Source organism: Tiliqua scincoides, chromosome 4 (genome assembly GCF_035046505.1).
Source record: "Tiliqua scincoides isolate rTilSci1 chromosome 4, rTilSci1.hap2, whole genome shotgun sequence".
In the NCBI taxonomy this organism is placed as follows: Eukaryota; Metazoa; Chordata; class Lepidosauria; order Squamata; family Scincidae; genus Tiliqua; species Tiliqua scincoides.
This window is the reverse complement of record NC_089824.1, coordinates 1,561,374-1,574,240: the sequence shown is the minus strand read 5'-3', so window position 1 is coordinate 1,574,240 and position 12,867 is coordinate 1,561,374. Positions and strand designations below refer to the sequence as shown.

The 12,867-nt window shown below is 51.2% G+C and overlaps 1 protein-coding gene across 2 annotated transcripts in view; it reads left to right on the top strand.

Moving 5' to 3' along the window:
* PPP1R16A (protein phosphatase 1 regulatory subunit 16A) overlaps positions 1-12,867 on the top strand; it is a 55,142-nt gene that overhangs the window by 34,578 nt on the left and 7,697 nt on the right. For both annotated transcript variants that reach the window (XM_066624013.1, XM_066624014.1), the window contains exons 3-5: positions 2,925-2,995; positions 6,256-6,401; positions 10,059-10,162. In XM_066624013.1, the coding sequence (XP_066480110.1) occupies positions 2,925-2,995; positions 6,256-6,401; positions 10,059-10,162 (321 nt within the window). The remainder of the gene's footprint in view (positions 1-2,924; positions 2,996-6,255; positions 6,402-10,058; positions 10,163-12,867) is intronic.

The window sequence follows — 12,867 nt, the reverse complement described above, 5'->3', positions numbered from 1 at the left end:
CAAAGAGGAGCTTGTACTGGGTTTGTTTTTTTAAAGGAACCCTGTCCCTTATGCCTTGCAGCAGGTGCATGTAAGGCAGGCCAGAGATTGGGGTTTGAGATCACAGTGTTGATCACAGGCCTCGGGTAGGTTCACATGAGCTGGAGAGGTCCCAGGCTGTGCCAGTGGCTTTCTTTGCATTGGCTGTAAGCAGCCAGGACTTTCAGGGTCAAGGGGTCTTGAACCTTGTGCTGGTTAAAAGGTGACTGGGCCTCCTGGAGATTTTGACATATTGCCCAGTGCAGTCCATCTGAGCAACTTGTTTGTTGGATGTGCTCTGGCCCCAGAAGTGTCTCTGGTCACTCCTGCTCTGGGTAAAGTGTTGGAAAGAACACCAAAGGAGGAAGAAGAGCATTAAGGGTGTACAAAATGCCATGTGTGCAGAGTCAGCTATGGGGCTCCTGATGCTACCAGCGAATGACTATCTAACTAGAAACTTGGCAGATGACCTCTGGATTGTCACATCCATGTGCCATGACCACACTGTATTGGCATATGGGGGGGGGCAGAGGGAGTTGCCAGCTTGCAACTGCTCAGAATATGGGTGCATCTGTAACAACACTTGGAGGTATGAATGATGAGTGAGGGAATTTGGGAGAGAGCAGATAGGAGATGGTGGCCGTGGTCTTCCTCTGAGAGTTTGCCCTTCCTTAGGAGTGGGCCCAGATGTTTTGTTATGCAACTGGATGCTGAGGGAGGAGAGATGGAGTTAATCACAGTCCTTTAGAACTTTATGATCAAACACTCTTTTCGGGTGGCAGGAAATGGCCACTGGCCTTTGCAGGGCACCCAGTTGCTCTTGGAGAGAACCCCATAACAACCGAGGACCATTCCTGCCACTTTCCATCTAGGAAATCAGTCCAGTCATTTCAGTCCGGGGAGTGGGATGTGCTTTGTTCCTGTGAAGCGTGATCACTGTGCCTGCCCGCTGATTAACCTTGGTGGGAGAAGTGTTTGCACGCTGCTTGCTGCACATCCTGTTTCTGCCACCAAGCAGTGCAGAAGATTGGCATGCCTGCCGTGACCTGGATTCTGAGTGCGCAGTTGGGGTCCAGCAGGTCGTGAGCCAGAACTTCTTCTGATATACTTGGCCACCAGAAACTCCTCTGCTGTGCGTTGGGAACATGTCAAGTTGCCATTGTTTTATGCTTGTTTTTAACCAACTTGGAGTCTTAAAAACCCTCTTTTTCCTTTCTTTTGCATTTTTAAAAATTTACATCAAGTTCTCTGCTTAAGTACAGGTCAGCTTCTTGGAGTCTTTGTGCGGGATAGGAGCAGGCCTGCACCAAAGGATGTCCTGCAACTGGCTGAAAGTGCCAACACAAAGCGCGTATCTTAAGGAGCCAGTGTCATTCCAAAGACTCACCTGTGGGCAAAAGTACACATCTTAGGTGTCCACTGGGTCAGAGAAATCTGGAATACAGAAGGGTGCTATCATAAGAACAGTACTTTGGTCTTACAGTCATGTTATTCATGATTATAAGGTGTGCAGCACAATCCTGCACATTGCACGTTTGCATCTCCTCGAGAGTTGGCAAGGCCAGCGCACAGAGGTGCACCGGCCTGCAGAGGCAGGCAAAAGCATTCATGCCGATGGAGGGAGAGAGCCTTCCGACGCAAGGCTCTGGGGTGGGTGGGGAGGAGGCGGGAGGGAGGCGTTCCTGGGTGGGGGCAGGTGGGAAGTGGGAGGTGGGGCAGGGATCCGGCAGTTATGCCGAATCCCAATCCCCGTTCCTGGGGAGTTTGAAGCGGCTTCAAGCTGCCCCGCTCTCCTTGGACTTGTGCCACCTCAGGAGGTAGCGCAAGTCTGAAGAGACCCATGGGGGCCAGGGCTCCTTACCCAGGGGTAAGGGGAAAGTTTCCCCTTGCCTCTGGCTGAGCTGATTCTGGCCCCTATCCTGCGCTGGATACACGCAAGCCTCTTGGCAGGATAGGATTGCACCGTTGTATGTCAGGGTCAGGTCCCTTGTGGGAGGTTATGCGGCTCCCAGAATCTTGACCTCAGAAAGTACAGATGTGAAACCCCAGTGTGTCCCCAAAGAACCCCTAGAGTCCATGTGGATGGCAAGGTCCTGCCTTTACAGCGGCACAGACCAAACCATCTTGGTGGGAACGGGTGTACCTGTCCACCCCTTGGTGCTTTTTCAGGACTCCTCGTTTTTCCTTCCATCATTGCACTCTCCCAGTGCTCTTGACTCCTGCACCTGTGCTGTTTTTAGGGTACAGGGCTCTATAATGTATGCATGAATGTGGAGATGCAGATAGGCAGTTCTGCTTGCGTCTGATGTGTATATGAAGAGTATTTCTTTTTCTTGTAGATTAAATAATAATAATATAATAATAATACTACAGGTATTTCTATACCGCCTTTCTTGGTACTCAGATTTCTCCTTAGGCTTTATTCAAGGTGGTTTACATAGGCAGGCAAGTTAAATCCCCGTAGGGATTTTAACAATTTGAAAGCAGGTTTCTATCTTTCAAGAAACCACAACATTCAGATGTTTCTTTCTTGATCTGGTCACACATTAAAAAGGGTTAACCCTGAATTGAAAAACAAAAAACAAAAATCGGAGTATCAGCACCTCACCAACTTCCCCTCCCCCCCATTGTAGGTTACATTGCTGCAGTTTCAGTAGCTTGTGCTAGTCAGATAGCAACCTGTCACAAAGAGCTCCTCTCAATCTTGTGGTTATTTGGTCCCTCTTTCCCTACTCGGCTGACCTCTTGGCTGTCCACTTTCTTTTTCCTTTGCACTATCCCTGTATTCTTGGTGCCTCCTGTGCTGGTGCCTCTGAAGCTGGTCTGCTTCAGTGACCATATGGAATGCAGAGCATGATTACTCCTTGTCTAAAAAGTGTGCGTATTGTGATTTTTTTCTTCAACAGTTCACCAGTTTCTTCAGAGTGGCCTCAACCCGAATTTGTACAATGAAGATGGCCTCACTGCACTGCATCAGGTGAGTCCAATACCTGGTTTCCAAATTCTCCACTGGCTTCCCATCACCCCAGGTATGTGTGCCCAGCACCATCCCAGTGCAACTCACTCTTTTTTTTCTGAAGTTACCCATCAATAGCACCCTGTTTGTTGGGCCCTGGTAGCAATCCCTAGACATTGCAGTGCCTAGGAGTTAGCATCTTCTCTTGCCCCATTGTGCTTCTTAAGAGCATAAGAACAGCCCCACTGGATCAGGCCATAGGCCCATCTAGTCCAGCTTCCTGTATCTCACAGTGGCCCACCAAATGCCCCAGGGGGCACACCAGATGCATCCTGGTGCCCTCCCCTGCATCTGGCATTCTTAGACTCTGCCAACTCCTCAAGCTTTCTGCTACCCCAGAGGTGAGGCATTCTCACATGAAATTGGCATAGCTGGTAGAAGGGCTCATCACTGAGGGCTGGGCTTCTTGCTTTTTCCTTGAAGCTGCTGCCTGTGGATCTTGTCAGACATTTTGCAGAGGCCAGGCCAGCCTGCAGAACCACTGACATTGCAGTGTGGTCCAGTGAGCAGCCACCTGCCTTGTAGCACAGCCTGAGTGAGAGCAGGAAGCCTTCTAGAGTATAGAAGAGCTGACTTCTGGCAGAGTTCTTGCTTTCTGGGGTGCGTTAGGGTTACTGTGATATGTTGTACTTTGGCCTGCCTTTGAAAAGCACCTGGAAATGGCAAGTGGTGAAGAATGCAGAGGCCAGATGACTAACGTGGACAGAATATGGCAGGCCTCTTCCTCCAGCAGTGAAAGAGCTCCATTTGCTGCCTAGGTGCTCCTGAGCTCCGTTCAAAGTACTGGTTTTGGCCTTTGAAATCCTCTCTGGGGCCCAAGAACCACCTTTCCCAGTTCTCCAGCTGAGCTCTTCAATTTTCAGTGTACCTCTGGCTGCTCAAAGGAAGGCCTTTTGGGACTCTCTTCCTCGACCTGTTTGTCTGGTGCCTCTGCTGTTGTCATTCCTCCTCTTCTTGTGCCTTGACCGACTTTTAATGGGATTTGAAAGCCTGGGGGTTGACATTTTAGCCGCTATATTTGCTTTCATTTTTAACTGGACTTTTTACTGGCTAGCTCATCTATTCTGCCTTACTGAATGTTGGTGTTATATCGTAAACCACCTAGAGACTGTTCTAGTGGAGGATGAAGTATACATTCTCTCCATTACTTTACAGGGAATGATGGCCCCAGCACTGAAGCAGGGAGCTCTGCCCACTCACCTGGAATGCTGGGGGTTTTTCCTGGCTGTCGCATCCAGGACAAACAGCCTGAGTTGGTTCTAGCTGCTGGTAGATGCCAAACTGTACAGGAAGGGAGAGAGAAGGAGAAGCATTGCTTGTTGTGCCAGTCTGTCAGTGTTTGCCTACACAAGCTTTGGAACGGAGCAGAGCTCTTCATTTAAACTCTTCATTGTGACAGAAGAGTTCTGTATCATTGAGAAACTTGCATGTTTCTGCACCAATGAAAGGGATTGTCTGGGGGAGCACCTGAAGCCCTTTGATGCATCTTGAAGTTCAGTAATCTCAAGAATATGAAATATGCTTGAAAAAAATCCCTAGACATTCAGTAATCCAAGGACAGGGCAATGTGGACGGTGCAGCCTTCCCTGAGTCACCTCCCCACTGATCCTTCAGTGTGAGGTGCTTAAGCCCTTGGGGCTCCAGGGCCAGCCCCTCCTGCTTCTTTCTTCAGCCAGGTATTACAGAGTCCTATGCGGCTGACACAGGCTACCCTCTCCTTTCTGGCATCAATTCTGCTGCGGCTTCCCCACTCCTTGCTGCTCCTCCCCCCTTCAGTTTGTGGAATGCATCATCAACCTCCATGCCAAATGGTTGGAATATTTCTTTCTGCTGATCCCCGGCATGCTGTGAGTGCTTGTTAAAAAACGGGCCCTGCTGAGCCTTTAATCCCAGCCCCCTTTCCTTTGTGTAGTGAAGAAGAGGGTGGTAGAGCTGTGACAAGTCCATGCCTCTTCCTCAGGCTTCCTCTTCCACTCTCTCTAGCCCCAGCAATGGACTCTCTGTCAGGGATTTACACTGTGGCTTTTGGAAGCTCCCATTGTGTATGTGGAATGAGAAGGAGGGAGGGTGAATCTGACTGCATTTCCGCCTGTCTTCGCTTGGCTCCAGGGTAGATAGGGAGCAAAAACTTCAGTCAATCTTGGCTTGCACCATCTCCGTGTAGCATCTGGTGGTGGCTGGAGACCCTCAGAAGAGCCCTGCTGGGTCAGGTCAAAGGCCTGCCTTGTCCAACATCCTGCTTCCTGCAGGGGCCACCCAGGTGCCTCCAGGAAACCCACGGAAAGGACTTGAGGGCTGCATTCCTTTCCTGCTGTTGTACTCCCAGAAATTGGTATTCAGGAGTACACAACCTCTGCAGTTCTCAGGTTGCCATTTCCCCCTACCCTGGTCTCATCTGGTGTTTGATTGCCAACCTCCTGGCAATTCCTAGGTTTTTAATGTAAGCACATGAATTGGATGTGAGTTCTGCGTTTTGATGATCCTTGCTGCTACTTGATGCTCATTTATGGTGTTCTTCCCATGTTTGAACTTCAGAAGCAAGCAGATGATCCCTTGTTTGAACTCGTTAGACTTCTTCGTCTGGGCCGAAGAGGGAGAAACAACACAAAATTACATGGTTCCATGCAGGCTGTGCACACGACTGACTTTCAGATTCTAGACTGCCCTGTGACTGAGTCTCAGAGAGGCAGCATTTTAATATATTAAGTGAAATCAGTTTAAAACTTGGGAGCCTGGAGGTGGCTTCCATTCCTGGGTTGCCTAATCCAGGCTACCAAGATTTAAAGTTCTTGCACTACCTCAGGTAGGCTTAGACTGTGGCAATTCTTTTGTGGGCAGAAGTATTCAGTATGTGAGGGGTGGCTACTGAGAAGCCTTTGTGTCTGAAATTGAGGTGGGGTGAGAAGGGAGTGATGGCTGAAGGGTTTGAACTGAGAAGTTCCATTGGGGAGAGGCAGAGATGATCCCTTACTCAGTGAAGCCCCTCAGATTCCTCCCCATTCTACCCATTGCTTCAAGTTCAAATTAAGCTCTTGTGTCCCTGGACCTGAGCTTCTGGAGGGTCACTGAGATACAGGGAGCTGGACTAGACGGGCCCTGGGCCTGATCCAGCAGGGCTCTTCTTGTGAGCAGGCAACCCTCAGCCTTCTTCTCTTGAGCCTTTTTTGGGATTCTCTGACTCCTCTTGTGTCCATGTTTCTTCCATCCTGTCTTTCTCCTAGTGTTGTATCGATGACTACGGGGACATTGTTGAGCTGCTGCTGGAAGCTGGCGCTGATGTCAATGCCTGTGACAGTGAGCTCTGGACTCCTTTGCATGCTGCTGCTACCTGTGGACACCTGCATTTAGTGAAGCTCCTCATCGAAAAGTAAGGGAGAAATTGTGTGGGCAGGAGCCTCTGCGCCATGTTCAGAGGCTGCTGGGTGCTGGGCCTGCTGAGAGAGAGAGAGGCAAGATGCCATGGGGAAGCAGGACCCCATTGCAGCTACTGTCCCCTTGGTGAGTGAGAGGAGCAGAAAGGGAGAAACGGAATCTGCAAGGCTCTCGGAAGCACGCTCCTCTCTGAGTCCTTTGCTGGTTGCTGCTGGATGCTGGAATCCTGGAGAGCTGGACCCCTGGGCTGATCCCACAAGGCAGCTCATGTGTGGGATAGCACTTGTTCAGCATCACCACCTTCAAGGATGCAACCTATGTGAGCTTTTGGGCTCTGTGCCAAGAAAAGCTAGCAAGTCCTGTTGAAAGCAGGAAAGAAGAGAGAGATGTAACTGGGCTGAGGTGTCCTAGATGCCTCTTCCGGGGCGGCCAAGTGCCACTATGGCTTCTCACTATGGCTCTGTATGCACACAAGCCACGCAATTTTATCCCTCATGTGAGAGTAAAGCACAGGTTTTTTGTTTTGCCTCGTGATCACACTTGCTGGCAGGGGGTTATTGCTAGGTGTCCAAGGCTGGTCAGCAGTTGTGAAACATGGGACCATAGGCTGATAGGAGACTGTATGCTTTTTCTTGCAGAAGGTTTGAGTTCTGGCATGCCGGCTAAATATCTCAGTGACGGGGCTAGGTAGACTGGGGTTAGATGGACCAATTTGGACCTGTCATGGGGAATGTAGGGAAGAGGCATTGCTTTGTGCTTTTCGTGCAGAGGGACTCTGGCTCAGGGCCCTGGTTCTCTAAAGCAGAAGGATGGGCACAGACTGCCCTCCCTGGGAAGACTCAGGGTAAGGCAGCTTGGTTGCTTCAGTGCCAGCCAGTAGCCGCCCAGACCCCTTGATGTCCCCTACAGGATTCACTTTCTTGTCTTACTGCTCTTGCAACCAGTACATTGTATTCTGTGCCTGGATTTCTCGGCTTTTTGGTGGTTAAAGGAAGTTCAGAAGATGAATCTTTCCCCAGCTGCACCTGTGGAATGTCTCCCTGAGCCCAAGAGTCACAAGAACCTGCCTCTGAGCTGTCACAAGGACATCCTTGCCCTTGTGGGACTTCAGCCTTCCCTTCTGTCTCCAGGGAGGCAAGTTGCAGGGGCTGTGTTGGGAGTCAGCTAGGTTGGGTCCTGGTCAACAGCCCACACTCGTCAGAGGGCCCTTCCATCCAACCTCTGAACCAGCCACCTGGTGCCAGCACTGGCGAGGTGGTCCTCTCCCCAGCATCCTTAGTGGGCTCTTCACCTCGCCCCGAATTGAGGTCATGTTTCTGGGCTCTGTTGTAATTGCTTTGAATTCAGCTTGTAGGTTTATAAATATTTAATGGTGGCATATTGTTAACGGAGGAACTCTATCGCTGTCACTGTTGGCTGCCTGCAGGGATCTTCTGGAAGTAGGACTTCAGCCCTGTTGCTGACCATGCTTTTGGTAATGGTAACTCAGAATCAGCCAGCAAAAATCTGTCACAGTCTGATCTGGTAGGGAACAGCCTGAACCCTGTGGTAGCGTTTCCAAGCTGCTGTGTCCATGGATCCTGGGCCATGCCTGGCCATCCAGGATGCCACCTGGCCACCTAAAGGGCACCACTTTCTGGTTTCCATGGCAGAGCGACGATGGGAGGCTGGCAGTGGATGGTAGAGGTCCTTTCTATCTGTGATGAGGAACTGGAACATGGATTCACTGTCTCAACATACAGCTCCTTGGAGCGATTTACTGAGATGGAGGGGAGGGGAGGAAAGGAAGGAAGTGGCCCTTTACAAGCATGTCGCCCACTTATGGAGCTTGAGACCAGGGAGTGTGGTGGTGGCTGCTGGCCTGAAGAGCTTGAAGAAGAATTACAGAGCAATCCTAACTTGTGCTGGGACAGGCAGGCTGGTGGACCTGTGCTGTATCCAGCGCACGTTTGGGGCTGGCTGAGGCTTGGCCCAAGGCAATGGGGAAAAATCGCCTTACCCTGGGGAGAGCCACAGTGACCCCAACAGGTCTACTTGGATCTGCGCCACCTGAACAGGTGGCACAGATCCGAGCAACCCAAGACAGGAGCTTCTTTCCTCTCTATTTTGAATGCAGTGAGAGAGGGAACGGACCTGGTGTTTCTTCTTGGAAGGGAGCTCTGTTGATCCAACTTCCTTGGGGCATCTGGCTGCCTCTTAGCAAGGAGCAGAATTTGGAGCCTGGTGGGCCACAGGCCTAATTCACAAGAGCAGTTCTGCATGGTGGGTGTCTGTTGGTTCAAGGTGATTCTAAAGGGAGCAGACTGCCAACCTCGGAGAAAGCCCAGCTGGGCTAAACTCAGAGAAAGTTTCATCAGCCTGGATGAAGACAAGGTCTCCCTTGGAAGCCGCAACAGGCCACTTGCCTCCTGGGCCCACCTTCTCCCAAAGTCATGGTGATCTGAAAGAGGCCAAAGGTTCTGCTTCTCAGCACAGCAATCCTGGCCATGAGTTCGTAGAGCAGATCAGCCATGCGATCTCCATATTGCATTTGGAGAACAGGTCATGAGGATGGCCTGAGTGATGCCTCAGGCACCCAGTGAGTTCCTGAGCAGGGCTTTGAAGGAAGAGCTTCTAGCTTGGGGTTGGACTCTCAGTCAGAATGGTGCAGGAGGTGTCTAGCGTAGGGGCTTCCAAACTCCAGCCCGCAGGCTGGATCCAGTGTCCCAAGATTACCTGTCGGGGCTCGGCAGTGGTAAACACTTGCCAAGCCATGCTGCAGTCTTAACTTTTCACAGTCGATCTTCGCAGAAACTTGAGCCGGGCACCCGCTTCCTCCGGGAAATCAGGGCGCAGAGCCTGCTGGGGCAACGGGCCACAAGAAGCAGGTGCCCAGCATGAGTTGCTGTGAGAAGTGGAGGCTGTGGCATGGAATGGAAAAACTTTGCCACTCCTGGACTGCACCTGGACAACAACAACAACAACAACAGTATTTATATACCGCTTTTCAACAAAAAGTTCACAAAGCGGTTTACAGAGAAAATCAAATATCTAATGGCTCCCTGTCCCAAAAGGGCTCACAATCTAAAAAGATGCAACACCAGCAGATAGCCACTAGAAAAGACACTGCTGGGGTGAGGTGGGCCAGTTGCTCTCCCCCTGCTAAATAAAAGAGGAGCACCCACTTGAAAAAGTGCCTCTTAACCAGTTAGCAGGACAAGTAAACTTGGGACTCAGCAGATTGCGGTTTGGAGACTGCTAGTCTAGAGCCTGACTGGAAGAAGTGTCATGATGCTGTTTCCAGTGCCAGCCTTGATGAAACTGGCCTCGCTCTGTGAGCAATGGTGTCTTGTCATCTCTGCTTCTTCATGTTGTGCTTTGCATCTAGACCCCTTCCTGAAGGCTGTTGGGCCAGCCAAGTGAGAGAGGCGAGGTGCCGTGGGGGAGCAAAATCCTGTCGCAGCCTCTGTCCCCTTGCTGACTGAGAGGAGGAGGGGAGAAACTGAATCTGCAAGGCTCTCGGAAGAGCATGTTTTCCGAGAGCCACTGATCACTCCTGAACAAAAATAACTCCTTGTATCTGTTACACTTGATGCCAAGCAGGGAGAGTCAGATGCTGGAAGCAGGGGAGAGAAGGTCCCCAGCCTCCTCACTGCCTTTTTTCCTTCTCCAGAGGTGCCAACCTGCTTGCTGTCAACTCAGATGGGAACATGCCATATGACCTCTGTGAGGACGACGCAACGTTGGACTACATTGAAACCGCCATGGCTGACCAAGGTGGGTCTGGTGCCTAAGGGTCCAGTCTTCTGATCTGGATTGGGAGTGTTGGTTGCCTCTGCCCTGGTCCTCTTGGATTGGCAGTGTGCGTCTGGCGTTGTGGACCTTAGTACTAAGTAGATTTAGCGGAGTAGATTCAGGAGGCCTGTTGCTCTGCCTCCCAGCTCTCCCCACAAGCCTCTGGCTGCTTTCTGCTAACCTGGTAGCATTTGCAGGGTTGAAAGTGACCGCATCCCCACCCAGCCCATGATTGCCCTTTGCTTGGTGCTTCCTCTCTTTCCCTTTGCTTGGTGCTTCCTCTCTTTCTCCTACAAGAACATCTAAGCTCATCCCAGCAGAGGTTATGCCTCTGCTTTATGGTTCAGGGAATAAGAATCCAAGGAGAGCCTCATTGACGGATCAGGCCAGAAGGCTCACCTTGCTTCCTGCAGAGGCCAGCTGGATGCCTCCCTGGAAGCCCAATGCCCCTGTAAACATTGCTCTCCAGCAAGTGCCACGTTCTGGCTCAGAACGTATATACGAAAGAGGAAACGGCTTAGACACCATTGGAGTAAACTCATGAACGAGTTTTGACTGTGCATTCTTCTGGGAGCAGGAAAGCGTTCCGCTGAATGAAGCATCAGGCTGAAACCAGTATGGGCCTGCTGTCACACACTTGCTCTGTGTTTTGTAGTTTATTACAACCGTTTTTGCCCCAGCAACAGTTTTGGAACTAGAAAGCCTTTAAGTTGTTTTTGGTCCTATACAATGCCTCAGCTCATCTTCCTGGTGTTTTCCTAAGGACTTCGAAGAACCCTACAGCAGGAAGGGGCCAGTGGTGGTTCTGCCTGAACTCCTGCCTTGCATTGCAGAATTTTCTCCACACTTATTAGAAAAAAAATTGTGCTCTCCCCTTCTCCTTAGGGGTCCAGGGTGGTTTCCAATGTATAAAAATGAAAGCAGTAATAAGCATAGAAGCCCAGGGAGCTGCCTCCTGCTGAGTCAGACCAACAGTCCAGCCGGCTCACTATTGTCAACCCTGATTGGCAGCAGCTCTCTGGGATTTGAGGCAGGAACGTTTGTCTGCCCTGCCTGGGGATGGGGCCAAGAATGGAACTGGAGTCCTTTTGCATGCAAAGCAGGTGCTGCTCTACTGCACTTTGTTGGCAAATAAAACTGCAAAAAACACAAGCTGTGGCACAAAAGTCCTGTTAAGCAGTGAAGGCCTGCGGGACAAACCCAGGCCTTCAGCCAGGACAGAGACTGGAAGCCACCATAGAGTGCCTCCTAAAGCAACCCTCTGCCTTCTCAGGAGAGGTGGACGCTTCAGCCACCCTCAGCAGTTCTGCCCTGGCTTGTGTTGCTTCCGCACTGGAAAGGAATTGCTTCTCAGGCTCTGAGCCATTTTTCCTTTTTGCTGTATAACAGCCCAGTCCTGCACTCCTGGCACCTAGGGGTGCAGCTATGCAGAAAATGGCTGCCGCTGCGTCCTGCACACTGCAGGCAGCGCCAGTGGCTCCTCGGGAGAAGGGACTTTCATCCTCTTCACCCAGGTAAGTCAAGTAGCCCCACAATGGGGCTACTCAATTTTACATTGACCCAAGGGTCAGCGTAGAATTTTGAGCCTCTGTTTTGGGCCACTGGCAAAGCTCCACCGGTCCAGCCTCCCTCCCTCCCTGCTCCCTCCCCCGGCACACCCCATTCCCGCTCTTTCTCCGCATCCCCCTACGCCAGAACACCTCCCCTATGCCTCCACTTACCTCTCCACTGCCTGGCGGTCAACACAGCGGCCAGGTGGTGGAGCTCCGGTGCTCCACCAGCGCTAGCCCAGTGCCGGCCAGTGCTGGGCTAGCACTGGCAGAGCACCAGCGCTATGGCCTTCAAATGTGCCTTATGGCATGTTTGCGACAGTGCGTGCCGGCAGTAAGCTGGCACGCACTGTATAGGATTGGGCCCTGAATCACCTGAGGACATTTGGCTGGTGTGTTTGTAAAGTATAACTTGCATGAACCATTATCTTCTGGCCCTGACCCTTGCACCCATTAGCCTGGGACACAGTGCCACAGGACTTCTGCCACACAAATCCTGTTGAAGTGAGAGTGGCACAAGTGCACAGTGCCCCTTAAGGGGCTTGGCAACATGCCTGCCTCCTTCTGACTCATAGCACAACGAACTCTGGGTCCAGCTGCTTGTTCCTTCCCTTCCTGAGCTCATCATGCAGCCCCCTTGGATGCCTTCGCTCTCTTCCCTTGATTAGCCAAGAATGAATGGCTGCAAATCTGCAGCTTGTGCTCATTCCATCTGCTATTACCGGGCAACTTCCATGCCATGTTCAGTACAGAGCTGGTGCACATCTCCTGCTTCCTGCTGTGTTGGAACTACAGAAGCTGCGAATCCAGCCCCTTCTTTCCTGTTGTTTTTCTCAAGTAGCTGCTCTAGACTAGACTGCTGTGTCAGCCCTCCCAATTCCCAGCCTAAGCAAATGGACAGAAGTACCATTGCCTCTTAGTGAGCCAAGGAGCCCTTTCGTCCACACAGGCTGTTGGAGGGCGAGTATGTCTCTCTTTCAGGCAGGCCTGATGCGATGGCTGCTCTGCAAGAGAGGTCTGCTGAATTTTTTCATGTTGTCTTCATCGTTGCACACGTGATTTATGTCAGTCCTGCACTCTCTTTCTCTGATGATCCTGTGGATTTATTAGGGGACGAGGCACATCTCTGGGCAAGAG